General features: G+C 41.8%; 1 protein-coding gene across 1 annotated transcript in view; it reads right to left on the bottom strand.

Moving 5' to 3' along the window:
- The window catches only part of OSBP2 (oxysterol binding protein 2), a 179907-nt gene continuing 167800 nt past the window's right edge, over positions 517–12623 (bottom strand). The window contains 2 exon segments of the mRNA XM_021072949.1: positions 517–2069; positions 2218–2444. Coding sequence (XP_020928608.1) covers positions 1927–2069; positions 2218–2444 — 370 coding nt within the window. The 3' untranslated portion in view covers positions 517–1926.

The raw sequence follows: 12623 nt of genomic DNA, 5'->3' as shown, positions 1-12623 counted from the left end.
AGGAGTTGTGCAGGGCTGGCCTTGGATCCCACAGCACTATGGTGTCTGGACAGATAGATTCTGGCTCTGATGCCTCTGTAGTGCCCTGCCCCACTCCATCCTCTCACCTGGAAGTGCTGGCAGTGGGAGGAAGACCCCCTGGGCCAGACCAGCCACCCTTGGCTGGGTCCTGGGAGCTAGTGATCTGATCTGCTTGGCAACCTGGGTAAGAAGTGGCCCATGTCACAGTCGTTGAGCAGCCCTAGAACTCACCAGTGTTCCCTGTGGAGGGTGGTGAGGGCAGGGCCTTAGCTTAGCCCTAGGCCAGACTGTGACCCTCTACTTGGTGCTGCTGTAGGCCTCCTAGCCCAGACCCTTTCCCACCAAGTTTTCCAGCCCACCCCTCCCTGTTCAGACCAACCTCCCACTGCTTGCTTCTGGCACTGAGCAGAAAAAAAAGCCCCGTACTCCTCTCCCATGCCACCTTGTGGGCTCTCACCTGTTCTGATTATTGACAGACTCAGGGACAGGGCCATGGAAAACTCCAAATCCAAGTTTTTTATTACCAGTCAGAAGGTGCTCACTCACAAACAGTTCTGAAAAGAGGAACGTTGGACAGCTCTGCTGCAGGCCTAGTGGGCCCAGCTCTCCAGTGGGCACCCTAAGGCATTTCACACATTGGTGTTTTCACTTTTGTTTTTAATAAAAACAAAACCAGTCCTGGAGTAGAAAGTAAAACCTTGTGATGAATTTTCAGGACCCAACTGAAGTGGAAAAGGTTGGAGTGGGAGTTCTGAGGGGCTGGGACAGTGGCCACAGAGTCCCAGTCCCAACCCCCCACTTCCCCACCCCTCCCTGCCGTGGTTGGCAGAAGCCATAGGAAGGGGGTCTGAGGAGAGAGCAGGGCATAGCTTATAGGAGGGCCAAACTCAGACAGGATTGCCCTGTCTTCATCATTTTTTCACTTCTCTATACCATAGAAATTTAAGCAAAATAGCTATTTTGTATATATTTATATATCATATATATAAATCAGGCAAATAAAGAGTTCAGGGGGTGCTGAGATGGGACACCCCAGAGGTGGGATGCCGGGTCTCTGGTGCCCAGGACACCAGCCCAGGCTAAGCCGATTGTTGGTTCTTATTGCTGATTCGGGGCCTGGTTCTGGGGTGGGAGCACCTGCAGGTCTGGCCCATGGCTGTTCCTGTTCTCTCAGGGGCTGGGGAGCAGCCCTAATATGGCCAAGGCTAGGCAGGGGCGGTTGCCTTCAAATCCACATGGTGGCCCCTCAGTGTCCCCTCCCTCACAGTGGGTGGAACTGTAGCTCCAGAGACAACTGACTTGTGCTCTCCTTCTCTGGAGGGTCCTGGGCCCCTGTAGGGCGGGCAGCTCAGATACACACGGCCTTGCTGTTTAAACTACAAAATGCTCCCCACTCAAAGCGTTCTGTCTGGCTTTCTGATGTTTTAAAAAAAAGGGGCTCTTGCCAGGACACTTTAGTGGCAAGAAAGCACACTTAGAAAGTTGTCCACTAAGTGCTGTACTAAAAATATTTACTAAACATCTTGGCTGGAAAGAAATGGAGATAATTTTTTTTCTAAAAAAGTCAAAAGTGGCTCCCTGGGAGAGGCCAGTTCCTCCCTGGGTGGGGCTGGTGACTGGGGCAGCCCAGGTGCCCGGGCCAGCCTGCCTGAGTTGTGGAAACTGGAGCTGGGATCCGATGGGGCCCAAGTCCATGGTGAAGGGGCTCAGGAGACCCGGGGCACCCGGGGGCTGTTGAGGACCTGGGTCAACACTTACTCCTTCCAAGGCAGGAGCCCCCAGAAAGTTATTAAAAAAAAAGAGAGAAAGGTAGGGTAGAAGGGCCGTTGAGTACTAACTTGAGTGCATTAAATAAAAGGTGGACCGGTCTGTGCAGGCGCCTGTATTTGCAGGAGTGGGCGGTGCTCAGAAGATGTTGGGGCACATGTGCCAGTCCTGCTTCTCCTTGGCCTCCCAGTAGCCGCCCTTGTACATGCAGGCCGTCTCCCCGGTCAGCGGGTCCAGCCTCCTCTCGAACCACAGCGGCACATACACCTCGGCCTCCTTCTCTGCTGGGCAGCGCAGCGGGCAGTGAGTCGGCGGCCTGCCTCCTCTGTGTGCCCCGGGAGCCCGCTCCCAGCCCCTCTCCCACTGCCCCGCTCCCCGCTCCCCAGGCGCCCCGCTTCCCAGAGCCCCCTCCCGCCTGCCCTGCCTCACCTTCCTCTGCACCGCAGCCCCTTGCACAGGCCTCCAGCCGCCGGCGCCGATTCACGCGCTGCTTCTCCTCCAGCCGCTGCTTCTCCGTGTTGGCCTCGTCCCAGTGGCCCTTCTCCATCAGCCGCTGGTCCGGCCGCAGGCGGCTGTCGGTGGGCGCAACGCCCTCCTCGTGCTCGTTGAGGGTCAGGGCCAGTTCAGAGAAGTAGTACATGTTCTCTGCGTTCTCCCTGCAGCGGCCCCGGGGGGCTGAGCGTCCAGGCCCTTGGGGCCCCCTGCTAGCGTGCCCACCCCGAGCCCCCAAACCTGGCCACTGCATTCCACCTCACCCTCACCTCCCTGAACCTCACATGCTCCACCAACCCGTATCTGTTTTGCTACATTATACTTTTCTAGGAATTTGCCCATTTCGTCCAATTTTTCATATTTACGGCCTGAAGTGTTTCGGAATATCCTCACTGCTTTGATGTGTGTGACAGCAGTGTGTCCTTCGCATCTGTGGTGTAGGTCTATGTGCCTTCTCTCTATCCAGTCAGGTCAGAGGTCTGTCCTTTTTCTTCGTTAGGGGATGAAGGTTTGCTCTTCCTGTGTTAGGTTTTTTCCACTTAATTGATTTTGTTTGTATTGTCTTCCTTCTGCTTTGTTGGGGTTTCTATTGCTGCTCCTTTTCTAACTTGCGATGGATGCTTAGCTCTATATTTTTCCGTGTTTCTTCTTTTTGAATATGTGCATTTCAAGGCTATGCATTTCACTCCAACTACTGCATTAATGGGGCCCCAGTGTTTTTGATATGCTATATTTTAATTCTCATGTAGTTATATTTTCTAATTTTCATTATGCCTTTTGTCCTGTGGATTAGTTGGAGGTGTATTTTGGGGGGCCACACCCTTGGCAAGTGTAAGTTTTCTGGCCAGGGATCAAACCCTGTCACAGCAGAAACCACAAGGGATCCTTAACCTGTTGTGTGTCACAGAGAACTCCAGAAGTATATTTCTTTTTCTTTCTTTCTTTCTTTTTTTTTTTTTTTTTTTTGGTCCATCCTGAGGCTGAAGCTTTAACCTTGCTACCTAAGCTGCACCCATGTCTATGCCACTGGATTCTTCACCCACTTCAAGGGGCTGGGGATCAAATCCGTGTCCCAGTGCTCCCAAGAGGCTGCCTATCCCACCGTGCCACAGTGGGAACTCCAGGAAGTATATTTAAGTTTATAAATATATGGGGATTTTTCTAGTCATCTTTATTTCTAGCATAATTGCCTTGGAGTCAGGCAGTATATTTGGTATAATTTCAGTTTGCTTTATGGCCCAGCATATGGTCAGTTTTGCAGATGTTCGACATATAATCAAAGAAATTTTGTTTTCTAGTTTTCTACAGTTGAGTGCAGTGTTCTACAACTATCCTGAAGATTCTATTATTCAAACTTGTCCTTCCGGCTTTTTTTTTTTTCCTTCTGCTATCCATTACTAAAAAAGGTTTTTTTTTGGTCTTTTTGCCTTTTCTTGGGGCCGCTCCTGCGGCATATGGAAGTTCCCAGGCTAGGGGTCGAATTGGAGCTGTAGCCACTGGCCTACGCCAGAGCCACAGCAACGCAGGATCCAAGCCATGTCTGCGACCTACGCCACAGCTCACAGCAATGCTGGATCCTTAACCCACTAAGCAAGGCCGGGGATCAAACCCGCAACCTCATGGTTCCTAGTTGGATTCGTTAACTACTGCGCCACGACGGGAACTCCTAAAAAAGGTATGTTAAAACCTTCCACTTTGGTTGTAAACCAGTGCATTTCTCCTTATATTTCTTTCATCTTTTGCTGTATATATTTTGAGGTTATGTTATCACGTACAAGGTATTTTCAAATTTAAAACATCTTCCTGGTACACTGAACCTTTAACCCTCTTTGGTATTTTTGTTTTTAAAATTGAAAAGAAAAGTGTTGAGGCTGTGGCTGTGGCTGTGGTGTAGGCCAGCAGCTACAGCTCCTATTCTACCCCTAGCCTGGTAACTTCCAAATGCCTCAGGTATGGCCTGCAGCATACAAAAATTCCTGGGCCAGGGATTGGACCCACACCATTGCAGCAACCAGAGCCAAAGCAGTGACAACATTGGATCCTTAACCCACTGCACCACTAGGGAACCCCTGGTCTTTTTGTTTTAAAGTCTGTTTTGCGATATTACTATAGATGCAGGAGCTTTTGTATTTTGTATTTGTATTTCTATGTATACATGTATTTTCCATCCTTTTATTTCAGTCTTTTCTTATTTACATGTATTTCTTGTAGACCACATATAGTTGGATTTTTAAAAATTTGTCTGAAAGCTTATACCTGTAATGAGAATACTTAATGTAATTACTGTTATGTTGGATTTAACTCTAATATTATCTTTTTTTGTTTTTTTCTTTTCATACTGCTGCTTTTTTGGACCTCAGGTGCACAGTTTTGGATTAGTCATAATCCTTTGTACATTAGTCCTTACATGGCTTGCTTATATTAATGCAGCTTTGCTACCTAAACAAAAAGGTAGAATCCTGACAAAATCTGCATCTAACCCTATGGAAAACTCATCAATACATTCCCTTCTTAGGTAGCCATTAGCAGGACTCCTGGGTTCATCAGTCCTTTGCTTTCCTTTTAATATAATTTTACTGCATCTTTAAGTCTTTTTTTTTTTTTTTTGGCTTTTCTAGGGCTGCACCTGTGGCATATGGAGGTTCCCAGGCTAGAGGTCTAATCAGAGCTGCCTACACCAGAGCCACAACAACGCCACATCTGAGCCTCGTCTTCGACCTATGCCACAGCTCACGGCAACGCTAGATCCTTAACCCACTGAGCGAGGCCAGGGATCGAACCCAAAACCTCATGGTTCCTAGTCAGATTCGTTAACCACTGCACCATGAGGGGAACTCCTGCATCTTTGTCTTAAATGTGCATGTATGTCTGTGTATTTGTATATATATTTTTAATTTTTAAAAAATTTTAGTAATTAGTGATGAGCATTTTTTTCATGTGCTTCTTAACTATCTGTATGTCTTCTTTGGAGAAATGTCTTTTTAGTTCTTCTGCCCATTTTTCAATTGGGTTGGGTTTTTTGTTGTTGAGTTGAATGAGTTCTTTGTATATTTTGGAGATTAAGCCCTTGTCAGTTGCATTGTTTACAACTATTTTCTCCAGTTCTGTAGGTTGTCTTTTCATTTTTTAATGGTTTCCTCTGCTGTGCAAAAGCTTGTAAGTTTGATTAGGTTTATTTTTGTTTTTATTTCTATTGCCTTGGGAAACTGACCTAAGAAAACATTTGTATGGTTGATGTCAGAAAATGTTTTACCTATGTTCTCTTCTAGGAGTTTGATGGTGACTTGTCTTATGTTTAAGTGTTTAAGCCATTTTGAGTTTATTTTACCTCAAAACTAAATGAGGTACCACCTCACACCAATCAGAATGGGTATCATTAAAAAGACTACAGATAACAAATGCTGGAGATGGTGTGGAGAAAAGGGATTCCTCCTGTACTGTTGGTGGGATGTAAATTGGTACAACCACTATGAAAAACAGTATGGAGATTCCTCAGAAAACTAAATATAGAACTACCATATGATCCAGCAATCCCACTCCTGGACATATATCCAAACAAAACTTTCATTCAAAAAGATACATGCACTCGCTATGTTCATTGCAGCACTATTCACAGTAGGCAAGACATGGAAGCAACCTAAAAGTCCATCAACAGATAAATGAATTAAGAAGATGTGGTGAATATACACAGTGGAATACTACTCAGCCCTAAAAAAGAAAATGCCATTTGCAGCAACATGGATGGAACTAGAGATTTTCATACTAAGTGAAGTAAGTCAGAAAGACAAATACCATATGATATCACTTACATGCGGAACCTAAAATATGGCACAGGTGAAGCTATCTACAGAATAGAAACAGACTCATAGACATGGACAACAAACTTGTGGTTGCCAAGGGGAAAGGGGATGGAGTGGGATGGACTGGGAGTTCAGCGTTACTATATGCAAACTGTTACATTTAGAATGGATAGACAATGAGGTCCTGCTGTATAGCACAGGGACTATGTCTAGTCACTTGTGATGGATCATGATGAAAGATAATATCAGAAAGAAAGTGTATGTAGATGTATGACTGGGTCACTTTGCTGTACATCAGAAATTGACAGAACAATGTAAATCAACTGTAATAAAAAATTAAAAATTTTAATTAAAGTATATTTGATTTACATTGTTCTGCTAGTTTTTGCTATACAGCAAAATACATATATATACATTTTTTCATATACATATATTTTAGATACTTGTTTCTAATTTTATAAAAAGAATATCATATATGTAATCTTCTAGGACTTTGCTTATTAAGATTATAATGTATGTTGCTATGGTTCATTTGTTTCAAACACTGTAAATATTTCCTTGTGTAAATATACTAGTTATTCACCCAATACATATGGGTTATTTCCAGGTTTTTTCTTTGAAGTAATCGTATGCATGTTTCCTATTGTACATTTACAGGAATTTCTTTGAGTATATACCTAGAAATGGGATTGCTGGGCTGCAGTCTGTGATGGTGTTCTTTAGGAGGTAACATGCAGTCTGTGACCATGTTCTTTCCAGCATGGTCACACCAGCTCACACTACCACCAGTGACTTGTGGCTCCATGTCTTCTTCAACACTTGGGATCAGACTTTTCATTTTTTTCAAATGAACTGAAGGTAAGGCTGCATCTCATTGTGATTTTGATTTGCATTTCCCTGATTGCTAATGATGTTGGTAATGATCGACCAATGATGTTGATCATTTTTTTTCTTTTCTTTTTTTCTTTTTTGGCTTTTTAGGGCCACAGTTGCAGCATATGGAAGTTCTCAGGCTGGGGTCGAATTGGAGCTATAGCTGCTGGCCTACGCCACAGCCACAGCAATGCAAGATCCAAGCCGAGTCTGTGACCTACACCACAGTTCATTGCAACGCCAAATCCTTAACCCACTGAGCAAGGCCAAGGATTGAACCTGCATCTTCATGGATACTAGTCAGATTTGTTTCCACTGAGCCACGACAGGGAACTCCAGTGTTGATCATTTTCATAAGACGACTGGCCATGTATGCTGCTGCTTCTGTGAAATTCTTGTTCATCACTCTTGCACTTCACCAACTGGATTTTTTTTTTTTGCTGTATTTATTAATTAGAAGTTCTTTTTAAACTATTTAATGTATTCTTTTTATAATTATTAACTGCTGGTAGAGTACTTTTGTGTATTCTTAATACTAATCCTTTGTCAAATGTAAATACTGTGATTATCTTCTCCAAGTTTATATGTTTTCTTCTCCCTTGCTTGACATTGTTTTTTAATGAGTAAAATTTCTTTTAATGAACAAAAGCATTTTAATGTAATAGAATCCATCAGTGTTTTTTGTGTATTAAGATAATATTTCCTTAAGTTCCAGAAGATACTCATCTATATTTTCTACTTTGAGTTTAACTTCTAGTTTAACAGGAAGTCAGACTTCATACTTATTGTAAGACCTTTATTTGGAGTTGGTTTTTGTTATATAATGTAAGGGATATATATGGACAGCCATTTTCCCAGATCCTTTTAGTAGATGGTGCCATCTTTTCACGTGATCTGACATGCCGAGGACATATCCATGCTCTACACCAAGGATACGTGCATGTCCTTGTATGTGTTTCCAGGCTCACTGTTCCGTTTCACTCTAGCTTCAAAATAAGTCCTGGTATTTAGTAAGGCGAGTCTTCTCTTTTTCGTCCTTCTTTAGAAATTTCCTGGTCCATTTTTCTTCAATATAAGTTAAAAAATTGTAACTTCAGCATGCAGGAAAATCACTATTGGGATTCTGTTTGATTTATTTACTCTTTAGATCACAGCATTCTTGTAATAATCTTTCTACCCATCAACATGGTATCTTTCTCCATTCATTTCACTCTTTCCTGGTATCTCAGCAAAGTTTTTATTTTCTCTGTAGAGGTCCTGCATATAATATTTATTACAAGGTCGTTGATACTCTGATATTAATTGGTATCTTCTCTTAAATTGTATTTTTCAGTTGTTTTCTTTTTCTTTGTAGAAATGCAGTTGACTTTTGCATATTAATCTTATATTGAGGAAACTAAAATGCTTTTTCTGCATTTGTTCAGATCTGTTAATGTGACAAATTAATTTATGGATTTTCTAGTATAAAATCATCCTTGCATATGTGGGATAAACGTGATTGAAGAATGTTATCTTTTTTATACACTTGGGTTTTCTGATATTTTGTTTTGGAATTTTGCTTATATATTCACAAATGAAAGGGTAGAACTTTTATTTTCCTACTACTCATTTAGCTAGTTTGGTATCAGGTATCTTATAATGGCCTCATGGTATAAGAGAGGAAAGTATTTCTTCTTTTTCTGTGGTCTGGGAGATTTTATATAAAGTTGGGATAATATATTTCTTGAAAATTTGGTCAGTTTCACCTAAAAATGATCTGGGCTTTGTGTTTTCCCTGTTGGAATTTTTAAACTACTGCTTCAGTTTCTTTAATTATTATAGGACTATTCATGGTTTTTAAAAAAATTCTAGACTCAAGGATTTTTTTTATTTTTCTTTTTTTCCCCTTAATTTTATGGCCTCACCTGCAGCATATGGAAGTTCCTGGGCCAGAGACTGAAATTCAAGCCACAGCTGTGACCTGTGCCACTGTGCTGGGCTGGGGATCAAACATGCGCCTCTGCAGCTACGCAAGCTTCTACAGTTGGATTTTTAATCCACTCTGCCATGGCAGAAGCTTGTACTCAGTTCTTGTAAATTATATTTTTCAAAGAATTTCTCCTTCCAATCTGAGTTTTAATGATGTCTTTATACTTTGTCATATGAAACTCTTTTCATTAACAATATTTATTTCTATATTCTCGATCAGTTGTATTGCCAGTAGTTTTCTGTTCATTTTTTTTCTCACAGAATCAACTTCCTGCTTTTTGAACTTCTTTATTTTACTTCTATTTTATTAATCTCTACTTTTAAGGTATATTTTCTTCTTTCTTTCAGTTTATATGTTGAACTTTCTCTAATTTGTTAGAATGGAAACTCAAAAAAGAAAAAGCCTTAGTAAACTTATATACCTGTTTAAGGCAGTACATCTCCTTTGAAGCATTGCCTTTAGTACATCAAGCCAGTTGCTTTTTGATTTTTTTTTTTTTTTGTCTTTTTAGGGCCCCACCCGAGGCATCTGGAGGTTCCCAGGCTAGGGGTCAAATCAGAGCTGCAGCTGCTGGCCTACACCACAGCAACACCAGATATGAGCTGTATCTATGACCTATACCACAGCCCTTGGTGATGCCAGATCCCTACCCACTGAGCAAGGCCAGGGATCAAACCTGTATTCTCATGGATTCTAGTCAGATTTGCCTCTGCTGAGCCATGATGGGAACTCCTAATTCTGCTGCTATTTCTGTTAGCCACTGCTTATTAGGCCAATTTGTGTGTTGTGTTTCCTGGTGTGTTTGGAGATACTATACTATAAGCAGCTCATTTTCCTTGCAACTTCACATGTGGGGTTCCATAAGGCCTGGAATGAAGGGGAGAACCTCCAGATAGGATTTTGTTTTTGGTCTTTTTTTTTTTTGTAGGGCTGCACCTGTGGCATATGGAAGTTACCAGGCTAGGGGTCAAATCGGAGCTACACCTGCCAGCCTATGCCTCAGCCACACTAATGCAGGATCTGAGCTGTGTCTGCAGCCTACACCACAGCTCATGGCAATGCCCAATTATTAACCCACTGAGCGAGGCCAGTATTGAACCCGTGTCCTCATGGATACTAGTCAGATTTGTTTCCACTGAGCCATGACAGGAACACCTAGCCAGTTTTGAACTTCTCAATCAGTTCTAGGCATTTTAAAATTTCCATTCTGATTTATTATTTTACCCATGACTTATATAATATATATATACCTAAATATGTGAGGACTTTTTGACATCTTGTTCATAACTTCTAACTTGTCTTATCATAGATTGTGGTCTGTGTTCTACCCTCTGTGTATTTATTGAGGCTTTCTTTCAGGTTTAAGTACACAACTGATTTTTGCATAAATCCCATGTATATTGATTAAGAAACATGTTCTCTGATTGTTGCAACCATAAGTAAATGTATGTTCTATGTTAGTTTGCTCTCCTTGCTGGGTTGTTTTTCCCATTTGACTCTAACAAGTGAGATGGGTATATTGAAACCTTTCAGTCTCCCATGTGGTGACAGATTTATCCACTTCTCCCTTTACTATCAGTATGTGCTTCGTGTATTTTTGAGACCATTTTACTACATGCATCATGTTTGAAAATATTATTATATCTTATTGAAGAATTCAACCTTTTATCATGTATCTTCCATCTTTAATGATGTTTTTGTCTTAAAATCTATTTTTACCTGATATTAATATAGCTATTATAGCTTTTTTGGTTGGCAATAGATGCTATATAGCTATATAGATGGTATGTCTATACTTTTACTTTCAATCTTTGCCCGTCTTTATGTTTTGGATCTTTCTTACAAGGTGCATGCACCTGGATTTTTAAAAATCCAGTCAGGAGTTCCTGTTGTGCAGCAAAAATGAATCTGACTAGTATCCATGAGAACACGGGTTCTATCCCTGGGCTTTCTCAGTGGGTTAATGTTCCAGTGTTGCCATGAGCTGTGGTGTAGGTTGCACACATGGCTCAGATCCTTTGTTGCTATGGCTGTGGTGTAGGCAGGCAGCCGTAGCTCCAATTCAACCCCTAGCCTGGGAACTTCCATGTGCTGTAGGTGTGGCCCTAAAAAAGCAATAAAAATCCAGTCGGTATTTTGCCTTTTAACTAGAGTTTCATCTATTAACATTATTGTGCTTGGGCCTAGTTTGGTTTTTTTTTTTTTTTTTTTGGCCATGCCCATGGCATGTGGAAGTTCCTGCCCAGGGCTTGAACCCAAGCCACAGCAGTGACAATGATGAATCCTTAACTGCTAGGCCACCAGGGAACTCCTTGGACCCTATTTTTACTGTATTAATTTACTGTTTTTACTTTTCCTTCTTTTTCTTTTTACTATTTTCTTACTAATTAAAAAATCTGTCTCTACATTCTTATCTCTTGCTTTCTCTGTCTTCTCAAACCCCATCACGTTAACATTATCTCAACTTTTATTTTTATTTTATTTTATTTTTTTGTCTTTTTGCTTTTTTCTAGGGCCGCTTCCTGCGGCATATGGAGGTTCCCAGGCTAGGGATCTAATCAGAGCTGCAGCTTCCGGCCTGCACCAGAGCCACAGCAACTCGGGATCCGAGCCTCGTCTGCAACCTGCACCACAGCTCACAGCAATGCCAGATCCTCAACCCACTGAGCAAGGCCAGGGATCAAACCTGCAACCTCATGGTTCCTAGTTGGATTCGTTAACGATGGGAACTCCTTTTTTTTTTTTTTTAACACTTTTAATTCTGGACTATTGTGGGAATAGTTTCTGTTTTTCTTTGGTCTTAGTACTTGTTTAAAACACACACACAGCCTTTCATTTCATGTATCTACTCAAGCATCTTCTGGATTTGTTTTCTCCCCTAAAGTGCTGTGTCCAATACCGTTTTCATTGTGGGCTTTTTTGTGGCAAACCTTCTGAGGCTGTTCCCCTGAGAACATTTCTTTTTATCACAGCCTCATATTTGAATGATAGCTTGGCTGGACAGAACATTTTACCTTCTAGTTTCATTTTCTTCATTACTTTGAAACTGTTACTCCATTGCTGACTGTTAAAAAATCTGATGTTGGAGTTCCTGTTGTGGCTCAGTGGTTAACGAATCTGACTAGCAACCATGAGGACGCAGGTTTGATCCCTGTCGTCGCTCAGTGGGTTAAGGATTCGGCATTGCCGTGAGCTGTGGTGTAGGTCACAGATATGGCTCAGATCCCACGATGCTGAGGCTGTGGTGTAGGCCAGCACCTGTAGCTCTGATTCAACCCCTAGCCTGAGAACCTCCATATGTAGCAGGTGCGGCCCTAAAAAGCAACACAGCAACAACAACAAAATCTGATGTTTCTCTACTGAAATCTCTTCTTATTTGGAAGCTATTAGACTTTTTCCCTCAGTACCCGTAATTTTTCACTATGGTGTGGTCCAGGCAGAAGTTTTTCTTTATTTCTCGTCTCTGGAACCTCTAATAGGCCCTTTCATCGCAAGATCTTTCATCTCTTTATCTTTATTCCAGGAAATTTATTTCCATCATTTCTTCAACTATTTCTCTCTTTTCCATTTTTATTTCTTTCCTTTCCTTCTGGGATTCCAATTAAACATATTAATGTAGTGGTGATTCTAGGAATTACTGTATGCATACTTTATATAGTCAAAAGCTAGTGTGCATCCTGACCCTCTTCTTGGGCAGCACA

The sequence above is a fragment of the Sus scrofa genome, chromosome 14 (genome assembly GCF_000003025.6).
Source record: "Sus scrofa isolate TJ Tabasco breed Duroc chromosome 14, Sscrofa11.1, whole genome shotgun sequence".
Classification (NCBI taxonomy): domain Eukaryota; kingdom Metazoa; phylum Chordata; class Mammalia; order Artiodactyla; family Suidae; genus Sus; species Sus scrofa.
This window is presented reverse-complemented; position numbering and strand designations above follow the sequence as displayed.